General features: G+C 42.7%; 1 protein-coding gene across 1 annotated transcript in view; it reads right to left on the reverse strand.

Moving 5' to 3' along the window:
• The window catches only part of PHACTR1 (phosphatase and actin regulator 1), a 531,606-nt gene that overhangs the window by 189,087 nt on the left and 327,271 nt on the right, over positions 1-15,248 (reverse strand). The window contains exon 3 of the mRNA XM_068557521.1: positions 14,865-15,029. Within this exon, the coding sequence (XP_068413622.1) occupies positions 14,865-15,029 (165 nt within the window). The remainder of the gene's footprint in view (positions 1-14,864; positions 15,030-15,248) is intronic.

Below are 15,248 nucleotides of genomic sequence, written 5' to 3' on the forward strand. Positions count from 1 at the left end.
TTGCGGCATCTTCTGTCTGGAATGTTCTTCCTGCCTCACCATCCTCTGTTAGGAGGATGAATTGTAAGGTCAAGGGTAAGTGCATTTAAAATTTTGATTACTTCTGCCAAACTGTCCTCTAGAAAGCTTGCACTGATTCATCCTTCCACCAACAGTGTATGGGAGTGGCTGTTTCCCAACCTACTCTTGCACCTGCTGACACAGTGTGGTCATCAATTTCTTTTATCTTTGCCAAAATCATAAGCGAAAAATGGTAGTATCTCACTCATGCTAATTTGTGTTTACTTATGAGTGAGAGTGATATATTTTTATACTTATGGGACATTTATATTTTTCTTTGATTTGCTAGTTATTTCCTTTCCCAATTTGTTTTAAATTGAAAATATGAACTGTGCTTACAACTCTGCTTAAAACCTTTAATGGTGACCCACTGCCTATAGGATAAAGTCTGGAATCCCTAATATAACAAAAAGGGGCCTGTGGTCTGGTCCCTTCTAAGCCTCCTCTCTCATGTACTTGTTACCCTTGCCTCAAAATTGATGGTCTAGTAACACCCAGTTGCTTGTGGTTCCGAGTCTGCATCATTTCAACTTCAGTAAAGACTCATGGGGTGACTTGTTGAAGGAATTCCAATTTTCATACAATTCACCTTAGAAAAAGAACTATTATGAAACTTCCAACAATTTCTTGGAGTATTTTCTGTTTCTTATTAACCCTATTATCAGAGACCATTTATAAATAATACGTCTGTCATGGTTTCTGCTAGTTTATACTGGTAATGATATCTAGATATCTTCCAGCTGGCTCTCACTAAATTCTCACTGAAGTTCAATCATTTGATGGGGAAAATGTTCAACTACAAGTGGATTGCAACATTCATACCAGGAGTTTAAAATTAACCATAAAAGAAGAAATTAGTCCAAATAGAGGCCAAAGATCACAAGAGCTTCTCCAAGGGCCACTCTGTACAGACTGTCCCATGCTGGAATATCCTAGACATCCCAGCCTACTCCTCCCTGCTTGATTTCTCACTGACCACACTTAGAACTTGACACCACTACACATCCCTATATTCCAACCCTGCTGAGGTTGAAGTCATTACCCTCCACATCACATTACAACCTTTCTGGAATGCAAGGGCCAAAAAATATTTACCCCCAATGTACTCCAGAACCAGTTCTCTACCCTAAAGACAAAAGTACAAAGGAAAGAAATGCTACAAACACAGATGTCTGTGGCAGGGTTATTTATAACAACACACACCCAAGGGAATGTTTCACAGTCATTAGGAAGGTGACTCCGCTGTGAGCAAGAGTTCTACTACAACGTAACATTAAGTTAAAAAATTAAAATGTGAGCGAGATCAAATTATATTTATGTAATAGGGAAGAACAAATCTGACTCCATATTAGATGTTTCTTTTACTTTAACCTTTGTATTCTATTGCTTTTGCTTTGAGTTAAGAATGTTGCTTATAGCCTGAAATATACAGGATAGCCCATTCTCAAGGCTGTGACCTTTAAGGATATAACACTTTTCCATTCACATAGAGATAAAAAGTTGCAGAACAGAGAATAGTATTTGTCTTGTTGGAAGTTTACAGGACCTACTTAGACAGCTAAAAGAACAAGGGATTCCTACACCAAGAATTTTGGAACAACCAACCACACCCCTCCCTCATCTTGCCTTTAAAAATGTTTTGCTGAAACCCTGAAGGAGTTCAGGGTTTTGGGGGGCACGAGCCACCCATTCTCCTTGCATGGCCCTGCAATAAACCTTTCTGTGCTCCAAACTCCAAACATTTCGGTTTTCTGGCCTCACTGTGTGTCGGGCACACGAAGTTGAGTTCGGTAGCACTTATATTTTGATTTCATCTATGTGAAGTCACTATGAATGAATGTAAGCAGATATGTATAAATGATCATAATTTGTAAGCATGCAAGGATGAAGGGTGAATTTTCTATTTTCAAGCTTTAATGGAATCTTTTTATTTAAAAAAAAAACACTCAAGTTTTCTTATTTAGAATCTAGATACAAAATTATGACACTAATTACCTTACATGGGGAGGCAGTTTGTGATAATATCATAACATGACTCATTCTCTTTTTAGAGATATTTATATATCCACGATTAGCATTCAACACACAAGAGCCCAGTTGTCTTTACAAAACAACCAGAAACTGATGTGACTACAGCCATCATGGAAGGCCCATTATCAGGAGTATCTCTGTAAATATCGACCTGACCCAAATCTATCAAGTTTCAGCCATTCATGAGGCAGGCAAGAATGATCCTCACTGTAATGGCAAATTTTCTGTTAATAAATCTTTCCAGTTGTCCCTGCATGAAACAGAGTTTTGTGCTACAGTGGAGAAACTGTATAACTTTTTTTTCACTTAGGAATATATTATTATAAAATGATGTTATAAAATGACAGTTCATAGTTGCTTCACAGAATCTTCATAGAAACACCTGGAACTGTAATTACCATGCTGCTCAAACTACCTCATTAAACAACCCCTTCCCGGAGTCTGGGAAGCATTTAAAGGCCCTTTTCACGTGCGCCCTTGACAACCAGGTGCAGTGGTAGGAAGCAGCTTCCTACAATTTCAGAGCCTTTCACGGCTCCCAAGAAGCCAGAGAACATAAATCCTGGCACTATGGAACAAAGCAGCCTTTCCAAGGACAAGAAGATGTTGCTATGCCACAGAAGGGACATTCATTCTCTTTAGAAACTCACGCTTGGTTAATTGGAGGACAAAAATAGACTAAATGTTACAACAGTCTTCTATGCCGAAATTACATCTGCATCTGAAATCATCAGCTCTCCTCTCTGACTTCTACTCCACAAAGACCTCTCAGAGCATCGCTTAATTATAACTCACTGGGACTAGACAGGAAAGCCCTCTGTGGCATTTGAGGTTACCACCCAGGTCCTCCCTCCCCAGGTCAGACTGCCACTCAAGGCCGGTTCTCGGTACACAATGCTTTCTTTCATTCATGTGATTTCATGAATACCTCACACAGTTTATATTCTATTCACGCATTGCCCCCACTCTAACTCACCCCTGGGCTAACCAAAAGAAGAAGGAAGACCTTTAAAACTGACCTTCAGAAACAATCTGATTCATGTGTGGGCTGTGTATTTTCTTATTAAGGTTACTTGATATTTGTTTTAGTCAAACAAGCCCCAAATCATAATTGATTCACGGCCTAATGTCATTCCTCTATCTCCTACAACTTTACGAGGAAACCAACACCACCACAAATTAACCAACACACAAAAGAAATCATTTTTTTAAAAGACAAGTTAATATACATCAGAGGTATTGTTCTCTGCCTGAGAAAGGCCAGCGTTAACCATTGAACACCAAGTCTTATTTCCAATATTATTTTGTTTTCTTAATGGGATCTGCTTTCTGAATTCAAGTGTGTTTAATATCGGTCTACCTAGATATACATACATCTTAACCTTTTCACTCTTTCTGCTTCCAATTCACGTGTAACGGTGAAATTTCCAAGCAAAGCCTAGAAGACGTCGGTGTGAGACAGGCTTGCATTCAAATCGTTTAGGGCTTTACCACTGACCAGCCAAGTGACCCTGGGAAGTTACTAGCCCTAAGCCTTATTATCTTTATGTATAAAACAGATATTCGGGGGGCTTCCCTGGTGGTGCAGTGGTTGAGAATCCGCCTGCCAATGCAGGGGACACGGGTTTGAGCCCTGGTTTGGGAAGATCCCACATGCCGCGGAGCAACTAGACCCGTGAGCCACAACTACTGAGCCTGCGCGTCTGGAGCCTGTGCTCCGCAACAAAGAGAGGCCGCGATAGTGAGAGGCCCGCGCACCGCGATGAAGAGTGGCCCCTGCTTGCCGCAACTAGAGAACGCCCTCGCACAGAAACGAAGACCCAACACAGCCATAAATAAATAAATAAATAAATAAATAAATAAATAAATAAATAAATAAATAAATAAATAAATAAATAAAACAAACAAACAAACCAAAAAAAACAGATATTCGGAGTAACTGCCCAGGACTGTTAAGGCTGTGAGAGCTATATCGAAGCTCATTCAGTATCTGCCATGCAGTGGGCACTCAACTACCCTCTACTACCACTGTTATTACTAGTGGTAATATGTTATTATTGTGTTTACAGTGAATAAAGTCCAAGGGAAAAGGTCAAAGAATTCTGGGGAAACACAGAAGATGAATCTCTACAGGCAGACTTCAGATACACTGTGGTTCGGTTCCAGACCTCTGCAACCAAGCAAATATCACAATCAAGCAAGCCACATAAATTTTTTGGTTTCCAAGTGCATATAAAAGTTATGTTTACATTATACTGTAGTCTATTTAAAGTGTGCAATAGCATTCTAAGAAACAACATACATACTTTAATTTAAAGATACTTTATTGCTAACCATCATCTGAGCCTTCAGCGAGTCAATCCCTGATCACCGTAACTAATAATAAAAAAGTTTGAAATATCGCACAAATGACCGAAGTGTGACACAGAGACAGGAAGTGAGCAAATGCTGTTTAAAAATGGTGCCGACAGACTTGCTGGACACAGGGTAGCAGAAACCTTCAACCTGCAGAAAATGCATCATCTTCAACACGCAATAAAGCGAAGCTTGACGAAACGAGGTGTGGTTATATATTAAAGCGATGGTCGTGAGAGAAGAGTGCACACTGTAATTGGACTGAATAAGGAACTAAAATAAATGCTTGATTTCCAGTGTCCCCAAAGTGAATGATGATTCATTTCAGAGAGTCAGGGTGCTTCCAGACTGGAAGCCTGTTAGGGCAGAAATGAGGCATTTGGTGCACACATACTTATTTAGGTGATGGTGGGAAGGTCCGGCCAAGGGCTAGCCTCAGGGCAGAGGCTGAACCTGCCACCAGAGGTCTGAGTCCACTGCCACCATATGGATGGAGCCAGCAAATGACTAAGAATGTAATGGATTCAGGAGACATCAGAGCTTCAGACGGGACAAATGAGCGCTCCCAGAAGGAAAGGGGAGGGAAAGAATGAGAAGGGAAGGGACGCGAGGAAGAAGGATAAAGAAAGAAGAATGTGGTGAGCCCAGCAGGGAAGCGCTCAGGGCCAGTGGAGCCCGCCCGTCAGGCCTGGTCCAGGGAGAGGCGGCAGCAGAGCGTCAGGTGTGCTCCGGGAGGGCCTGCAGGTGGGGAAGGCATCGTGCTTGCTGGCCTGGGAGCTGACCAGGGGCACAGACAAGAACTGCGGGGAGAGGTGTCGAAGGAAGACAGAATCCATGATTAGCCAAAGAAACTGGCCCTGGGACAAAATTTCCAATCAAGACACCCAGCAGAAGTGCGGGAGAGGAGAGAGACACACAATATGAGGGCTGGGAACAAAGAAATTTACTTCTGTAAAGATGCGAAGGGACTCAACCACCATTAATGGATTCAACTGAAACGGCAGACAGTTGAGGGCTGTTTGAATGTTTTTATGAGTCTCAGTCCCGATGGCTCTTTCCACTATGCCTTGCAAGTTAACTGGCACTTCTACTGTGTTTGCACAACAGAACTGGCCTCAGGGTCTGCAACTTATGTCCATGTGGCTTTAGAGTCTCCATTCTCCCCGTCTTGCCTGGCACGGGCCCACCTCATGCTTCTTATCCTGGCAGAAATAGTAATGGCATCTCATTTTACTGTCAAAGATGCCCAGGTTTGGAAAATAAAGTACATGGTATCCTGCCTACGTCTTTCTCTACTTTTGAGCATTCTGGCTTGCCACAGAGATCTGATTTTCAGGAGATTACGTGCTCGTTGTTTTTTCCCCCAAGATCACCTCTTCATACATCAGTATTTCTGCCTACGATGCAGCAAAGGAAAAACAGGATGAAGCACTTCCTCAGGGGCCACTGTGTGTGTCCACTTAAATGTAAATTCTTAGAGAAGAGGAAATACTTTAGTGACCTAACTTGTTGGTACCTAGGAAAACACGGCATAAACTCCAGCTTTGTGGGATTGTACGATGTGTCTAAAAGCAAACTCTTACACCCAGTACCTAAATAAACATTCCCCAAATCTAAGAGGAGCTCATCACAATTGTCATCTGAGACACACACACACACCACCCAAAAACTGAAACTATGAAATAAGAAGTCTTTTGTTCCTCTTGGATGTTTGTTTACTTTTTAATGCATTTCTAGAAAAAGAAATAATGGTAGATAAAACTTAGAAAAAATTTACTATGTGCAAGGTATGATTCTAAGAGCTTCCACAACTAACTTTTTTTTCCACCCTCACAGCTTTACGAAGTGCCAGTTTTATTCCTATTGTAGCTGAGGGAACTGAACTCAGAGAGTACAAATAACCTGCCCGAGATAACTCAGCAGTCAGGCTGTGGGGTCTGTGCCCTAACCACTGGTCCACACGACCTCCTCACATAGAACTCCCGATTATCTTGGAAGTCAGTGGCCAAGCAGACACCTTATGACAAATGTTGTAAGGCTTGTGTCCTTTCAGAATCAGTTCTGCAAATGTCTAGCCCTAAATCTAGCACCTGCTCCAGAGGCCTGCGTGGTCACTGTCTGCTTACCTAATCCATGCGTCTTTTGTTTCTATGTACCAAATAGCAGAAAGACATCTTGTTCCACTGCAAACGTAAATGTAATGGTTTTGAATGGCATTTGTTTGCAGCCAGTGTCAATTTATTCTTTCTTAGCCATTCAACAAACAGGAGGTGTCTATGGTGTACATGGCATTGAACTAGATACTGTGTGATACAAAGATGGGCAAGCTGTTAACCCCTGCCTCTAAGGGCATTCAAGAAAGACGTTATGACCTCCAGGGTCGGTGCGTATTGATGAGATTCTCTTCCTTCACATTTCAGCTTTCTAGAGATAAATCAGAAAAGGAAAGTGTCCTGTCACATCACTGTTAAGTGCAGATGAATGATACGTTTTAAAGCATCTGAATTATGAGTCCCACACTCATGGATCCGAAATGCAATGTAAGTGATAAGATTCCAGGTTAAGTTCAAGTTCCAACTCTTCCATTTCTAACTGGAAAGTATTTAGCTGCTCTAAGCCTCAGTTTCTTCACCTGCCAAATGGGCTTAATAACACTATGTAGGTCTGTGGTGAAAGTAAAGTAGTAACGCCTGGACAGGGTCATGCATGTGTCACATTCACAGAAAACCCAACAGATTATAGCAACTGCTGTTGTTGTTGTCAATATAAAATTGTTAAAGCACAGTCTCCCTGGAAAGAAGGGAATAAGTAGCACTCGCAGTTTTCTTAGACCTCAACAATGGAGGTGGCTGGCTTCCAAAAATGGCACCCAATGAACCATGCTCCTGGCACTCACACCCTTGTTTCGTTTGCTCCAACAATGAGTCTGGGCTGCTCCTGTGACTTGTTTTAAGCAACAGAATACTGCAAATGGGATACTGGGCCAATTCTGGACTTGAGTCTTAACAGGCCTGGCAGCTTCTACTTTCACATTCTTGGGGGCCCTGAGTCATCCTACTGGAGAGACCATGGGAAAAGACCACACGGACCGGCACTGAGAAGTCTCTCCTGGAGGAGAGAGGCCTAGCTCTCCCCATGGCCTGGTTAGTCTCCAAACGACTCCAATCCCATCTGTCTGCAAACACGTGAGAGACCCCAGGCGACACCAGCTGAGGAACCACCCAGCTGGGCCTAGTCACAGGACATAATACAACTGAGTTTGTTGCTTTAAGCCACTAAGTTTTGGGGTGTTTTGTCCCATAGCAACAGATAACCCAAGCAACAGTGCTGCCCAAATAACCTGACCTGTGTACAACTCTGACACACTGAAAAGCAATCGTGGATGATGGCAAGTTCTTCCAAGGCCGGGACCTTCCAGCTTATGCTTCAATCACTGTCCTTACCTCTCCCCTTTCAGACCTATTAAACAGAGGACCTCAACAATACGGCTGGCTGGCCACCGCATTCGGGTACCCACTGCATCAGGTGCTCTACTTAATGCTGGGGGACAGAGAGGCAAAGGCAGGATTGCTGTCATCAAGGACCATATAGCCTTGACATGCAAGCAAAGAGTGCTGGATAACGCTCACTTTGAGAGGTAACAATGATATCTTTACAATCCCCACTCCAGGAGGGTGCCGATTCCCACAACCTTTAGCCTGTACCTCCTAGAGATGTCCTTTAAAAATAGGGCCTCTAGGACTTCCCTGGTGGCGCAGTGGTTAAGAATCCGCCTGCCGATGCAGGGGACATGGGTTTGAGCCCTGGTCTGGGAAGATCCCACGTGCCGCGGAGCAACTAAGCCCATGCGCCACAACTACTGAGCCTGCGCTCTAGAGCCTGAGAGCCACAACTACTGAGTGCTCGTGCCACAACTACTGAGCGCTCGTGCCACAACTACCGAAGCCCACGTGCCTAGAGCCCGTGTTGTGCAACAAGATAAGCCACCGCAGTGAGAAGCTCGCGCACCAACATGAATAGTAGCCCCCGCTTGCCACAACTAGAGAAAGCCCGTGAGCAGCAACGAAGACCCAACACGGCCAAAAATAAATAAATAAATAAGTAAATAAAATAAATTCATTTAAAAAAAATAAAAACAGAAGGAAAAAACTCTTAAAAAGAAAAAAATAGGGCCTCTAAGTCTACTTTGCCTTCTAACCCCTAAATATTCCCTTTGTGGGTCATGATGGATACGCAGGTAAGAAGATTCCGTGCCTGTCCGTGCTCATTCTTTTTTTTAAAGAAACTGAGTTTTCCAATCGTACAAAGAGAACTGTGATCCAGCCAGGTGCTGAAAGCTACACGAGTTGATGACGTCTTATTAAAATCAGATGCTCAGCAGCGCTCTAATTATTTGCATGTCTGTTCTTCCTAATCATGAGACCTGTCATCACTGAAAGATGTGTGGAAATATAGTTATTTGGCCCCACAGTCAGTGCGTTGGTGTCTCTATTCCCCTTGGAATGCCAAAGCCATGTTAAGGTGAACTCTGCATCCTGACACAATCCAACCAATCTCAAACAAAAAAACACCTCCCTCCAGCTCTACCCCCTTTTGGTGATTATATTTCTCCTTCTCCCTCCCAGCCGAACTCCTTAAAAGAAGAAGTCTGCTTCCTCAACTCTCACTCACACCATAAGCATATGCTTTCTAAACTCCCAGCCACACAGCTTCCCCGAAACTGTTCTCCCCAAGGACACCAGGGATAAGTTGTCACTGAACACTGCAGACACTTCTCAGTCCTGACCATCTTGCCGGGATCTGGCAGAGTGGACCCTCCTGCTTTTTGAACTCTCTCCTGCTCTGGTCAGGAGACACCAATGGCCCCTCCTGGTTTTCCTCCTAACTCTCTAGCACGCCTTATCTGCCTTCCCTGTAGACTCGGCTGCTGCCTGTGCTTATAACTTACAGGTCAGGGGTCCTCAGGGGGCTGCCACAGCCCCTCTTTGCTTCCCATGTCAAATTCTCCTTTGGAGTTTTCATCCCATGGCTTCAACAAATATCCCTCCAACTGAGGTATCTTGGAACCACATGAAAGCGAGCATGCCCCCACATAAAAGCTCATTTTCCCCATAAACCCGATGTAGTGTGTGGTACTTCCACCCATCATCTAGCGGCATGTCACTGCTCAGAGAGAGACAAGAGCGTGGTTCTTATTCTTCCTTTATCTTCCACATCCGATCTGTAATCATGTCCTGCTCATTCTGTGTCCTAAATATCCCTTGCAACTGTTCACAGCCTGTAGCTCCTAATGCCACTCTTTAAGCCTAGGTTATCTTCATCTCTCCGCAACAGTATAATTAACCACCTGCTAACCAGTTTCCTTGTTACCAGAATCAACAGACACACTTAATATTCCATTGGATGTAACAGCAGCGAGGTATCTTCTTAATTCTCTCACAAGTAAATTTTCTCTCATTACAGACACAAATATATGGAAGAAGCTATATTAAGAACTTGAAAATAACATTGGGTACCACTCCAAACTATTCCCATAGTATAGAGAATGATCTTTCAAAAAGTCAAGTCTTCTGATAGCTTCACTAGGATAATGCATCAGGATAAAGCCCAGACTCCACGACATTCTACTAAGAACCTTTATGAGCAGACCCTTGCCCACCTCTTCAAACTCATCTCTCAGTACTCTGTGCTCCTCCCTGCCCAACAATCCTTCCCAAACCACCACCTCTTTCCAAGCTATAGATTGCCAATCTCTCCTCCTTCCCAAACCACCACCTCTTTCCAAGCTATAGATTGCCAATCTCTCCTCCTCTCTTTTCCAGGCTTTCTTACATCCTCTTCTTTCCACTGGGAGAGACTTCCTCACATTCACTGCCTAACTCCTTGGTTAAACATTCATTTCTCTAGGAAACCTTTCCTGTAAGTTATAGTTCAGTTGGGTTTGTCTCCTTTGAGTTCCTGGAGCCCCTGCGCATCTCCGATCACTTACACTTTGTTGTAAGTATTGGCTTAACTACCTGTTTTTCCCTCAAGACCATAACCTTTGGGAGATGTCTGTCTGCACTGTTACCTTTTTTTAGCGACGGTGGCAGTGCTTGGCAAATACATAAGCGCAACATGCCAAGTGGGTATCATTTCTGAACTCCTTATGGTTTACAGAAGTCTGAAATCCTAACCTCTCGCCAGGTAGATATCCTCAGCCCATCCCATATTCCTTGCTTTCCATTCTCCAGCCACTGGTCATCCTTGCTTTCCTAGCTTGCTCACCTCTGCGTCTTCCACCACAGGGCCTTTGCACATGCTGTTTCTGCTACCTGGAAGGCTAATTTTCTAAATTCCTACGCCTCCTTCAGATCCCAGCTCAAACTTCTCTTTCTTAGGAAAGTTTCCTTACTCCCTCAAGCCCCGCCCCTCTCATTCTTTCAAGTCGCTTCCCTTCACTGTCCTTATCACAGCTGTGATCCTAACCTTTACTCTTGTAATTTGATTGTCTCTCCAGAGACACCTTGCATGCCATGAGCTCACCGATAAGGTCTGGTTTCCGTTCACAGTCATACTCCCACGGCCAGTTTCAGTAAGTGGTAGGCACTCTGGAAAAGGTTTTTTTTTTTTTTTGCTCAAGGCCCTAGGGGTGCAGGAAAGCTTAGAAGCACAAAGCGAATTTTGGCACATTGTAGACTTCCAGGGCCAACTCTTGCAGCTTATGATTTTCTTTCAAGAGGAAATAAAAGCATAACTTGGTGGCGTCTTCACAGCTTATTCCTGCCAGTTCTGCTTTTCTATAAATACAATCCTCATTTTCAAGGAATCTGGATAAGATGGCTACAGCTGACTATTTTGGGGAGGCCCTGTCGATTTTATTTCAGAGGGATGTTGTCATCTGTCTTTGCTCCTGGGGCAGGTGTGAAATGTGTCATGGACCCCTGTTGCTGATTCTACAGAAGAAGTTGGACATGTCAGGCTAATTGCTTCACAGGCCCCGGACAGGGCCTCTGAGGACAGGCTGAAAGGCATGTTGAGATCTCCCCGAGGACCCATTATTTGATGTTCTATCCATTACTGTTTTACTCCTACTGTCGTGTGATGTGGGGATGCTTCTGAGAGAAGCTCTTTGTCCTGTAGTGTTTTCTCCACCAGAGTTCAGTGCTGAAGGCCGTTTAAGGACACCAGCCTCCAGCTTACAATAGGAAGACGTCTGAGCAGCATGGGACATGGAGATCGGTCTTTGAAAAATTCATGTAATTGTTGATGCCAAAGTTAAGGAAAATGTTGACATCATAATTTTCCAATGTAGTTTTCTTATTGCTACTACAACTTACAAAGCAAGATTTCTGGGTGCACCTTTGAAAATGCTTCATACACAGACACATACATCCTGTAACTTGAGTTACAGTAAAATTACAGTATAGCTAATTCCGGCAAATTATAAAGGTAACTAATTCACTGTGGAAATAATAACAGGCCAAGTATGCATTGTATTAATGTCCTTTTGTGTAATCAAGAAAGCACACAACTTTAAATACAAATACATAATATAAATGTAATATCTGGACTTATTCTTTGTATTTAAAACTGTGGAAATTATTGTACATATGAAAGGACATTACAGACACACACATATAAGACAAGTAAATGCATAACAGCTAAAACTGGCCAACCAATTAATATTCCCACAGTCAACCCTCTTGTACATTTAATATTTGACTCTTATCCATGCATAGGAAAGTCTGTACTTCAAAGTACTATTTGAACATATATACAATTTATCATGTTAAGCATCCTTAAATTGTCAGTATTTTTCTCCTTGGAGCTAAAAGCTAGCACAGAAAGTCTCTCCTTCTTTCCAAAAATAAGGAATAATATTTCTGAATCCAGTTAAGAACAAAGGATACTACAGTGTAAACCACTGACTTTAAAAAACCTAGAATAGCTTGTTATATCATATAACCATCCATCATGATATATAGATATACTATAGTCTATCCTCTATTTTCTCTAATTCAGGAGCTGAATATGTCTCTTTAAAATAAAACCACATACAAAGAAATAAAATAAAATACAATAAAACCACATACAAATATGGCATTCGGTTGCCAAATTAATCAGTTTGGCCATCGAGGTCACAAGAACTTGCTAAGAATAGTTAATAATAAGAAGGATTAAAGCTGCAACTTTGCCTGTCTCATGTTTTAATTCTTCCTCTCAAAAGTTTTAAATGAAAACATTTTCAGACTTTTAATGGTTCATGAGTAGTCTGATGCCATTGTACTTGCATCCATCAAAGGACAAGTTCTCCAACATCTTTTTTTTGGCTGCATTGGGTCTTCGTTGCTGCGTGCGGGGCTTCTCATTGCAGTGGCTTCTCTTGCTGCAGAGCATGGGTTCTAGGCGCATGGGCTTCAGTAGTTGTGGCTCGCGGGCTCTAGAAACCAGGCTCAGTAGTTGTGGCACACGGGCTTAGTTGCTCTGTGGCATGTGGGATCTTCAAGCCAGGGCTTGCACCTGTGTCCCCTGCATTGGCAGGCGGATTCTTAACCACTGCATCACCAGGGAAGCCCTCCGACACCTTAAAGAAGTCTGCACAATGGTTCAGGTGCCATTTCACATGAGAAGCACCAGAGCTTCGCCCTGTGGTCTTGCCAAATGGACTAAGCAAAGCTCTTGAATGCCAGGAGGAAATGCATCTACCACACCGTCATTCAGGAGTTCATGCTGATAAATGGCAATTATTTAAATGGATGTTTGTATTATTACAAACCATTTTCATAGCAAAGTCAGGAAGACCATCATAAAGGAACTTGTGGAATCTTTATTGTTATTTTTTCCAGTGCTTACAGAACATTCCCTTCTTCTTTCCTGTTCACACGTCTTACCCCTCACTTTGCCTGAAAATATATTTCATTTAGATTTCTCCTCTCCAAGGCAATGATATAAGTGCCCTATTCACCTTTAGAGGATACAGAGGAGTCATCCATTTAGACTTTCCCTTGCATGTAAATCTCTCAGTAGTGTTTAGAAATATGTAAGTGACCTACACATTTTATGACACCTTAACAAGTCTATACAATGATCAAAAGGGAGAATGCAGTCAGGTGAAGAGTGGGGTGCAGTCAGGTAAATGTCAGCGGGGTGACAATTTAGAAATTCATGGAATTCAGAGGTTCATTCTAATCTCAGGAATGAACAAATTATATACAGCAACAGGGCATTGCGGTTTCCATCTCAGAAACAGTCAGAAAGCATGAAACTCGGGATGTCTACCATGAGAACTGTTTCAGATTCCAAGACTTTTCGCAACTTTCCTATGTTTGTTCTTCTCTTTCATTCCCCAAAGCAGCTAGCATGAAAATTCTCAGATTTGTGGACGAGTATTCATGTACAAGAAGCAGATCATCGCCTATTTCACAGTTTAGACATGAGCCAAAGCGGGGAGAGGACCAAGAAATAGAGGAGGTGATGATTCTGCGGAAGAGGGAGAACAGGCTGAATTTTTGAGGACATAGAGGAAGAAGGAAATAAAAGCCCCAGAGTATCCCTGGAATGACCCGGGTACATAAATACCAAAATCAGGACAAAACAAACAAAAAGAATCTGCACGGCTCCTGCATCATCTCATCTCAAACCCGACAGGGTGGAATCAGAACTCTTCATGTTTCTTTCCCTATACATCTCCCTCTGCAATACTCTCACTTATTAAAAAAATATCCACATAACGTGCCACCATAAATACCCCACAGATATTAAGTCATGTAAGGTACTATTCTTACCCCTATCTTACAGGTGGGAAACAGGTACAGAGTTAAACTGAGCAAGATCATGCAACTACCAAGTTTCAGAGCTGGGACTTGAACCCAAACAGTCTGACTTCAGAGTCTGAGCTCTTCACACCCCTGCCATGCTGACTTTACCCAGATTCCTTTGCTGTCCACTAGGCTATGAACTATATAGTTATCTTTGTCATTACAATGATGCTTCACTTACTCAAGCTTTTGTCTCCATGAAATAACCTATTCCTATCTGCCAATAACCATATATAACTTACTTTCTGCTCCTGTGTTGATTTTTATGGGAGCAGGGAAAATAAGGATGAAAAATGAGAAATGGGCTGTCAACGCTAGAACGAAAGCATACAAGTATGGGAAAGGTGGAGTTCTAAGTTCAGCTATTTATAGATCAAACAGAAGTGGTGGTTTTATAAATTGAAAAGCAACAACCAAAAACCTGAGCCATGAGAACACACATAGAATCTAAAAGCCATTCTCCATCATTCTGAAGAATTATTAAACACAAGAGCAATCCTAAGGCTTGATTTTCTTCCTTTGGTTCAGACAGCCTAGGGTAATTAAATTCTACTAATGAACGTACAGAGCTGAAGTCAACAAACGCCCGATGAGAAACAAAGGAAAACATAATCTTACCTGCAGACGTGTGTTTGAACTTTTCACTCTTCTTCTTCCTCCATTTCCAAGGCTTGAAAATCCTTCCCAGGTTGGCAAACTTACTCCTCCTCCGGATGGGTGGGGTGTGGGTACCTGGGACAAGGGAGTCAGATCGCATTGCCGCCAGCCTCTCCACTTCCTCAGCTTGTTTCCCCGAGAAAGAGATGGAAAAGAGCGAGAGAAAGAAAAGTGTTAAAATGGGAGCCTCACAGATGGCCAATGCTTGCCATGGTTACAGATAACAGAAACCACATGACCCAACTTCCGTTTCTCTTTCTGCCTTTTGGAATGGAAGTCATACCAACGTGTTATAAAGGCTGGTGACAGTCAGCCCAACCCTAGGGATCTGGACCACCCCAACCA

This window comes from Eschrichtius robustus, chromosome 12 (assembly GCF_028021215.1).
Source record: "Eschrichtius robustus isolate mEscRob2 chromosome 12, mEscRob2.pri, whole genome shotgun sequence".
Taxonomy (NCBI): Eukaryota; Metazoa; Chordata; class Mammalia; order Artiodactyla; family Eschrichtiidae; genus Eschrichtius; species Eschrichtius robustus.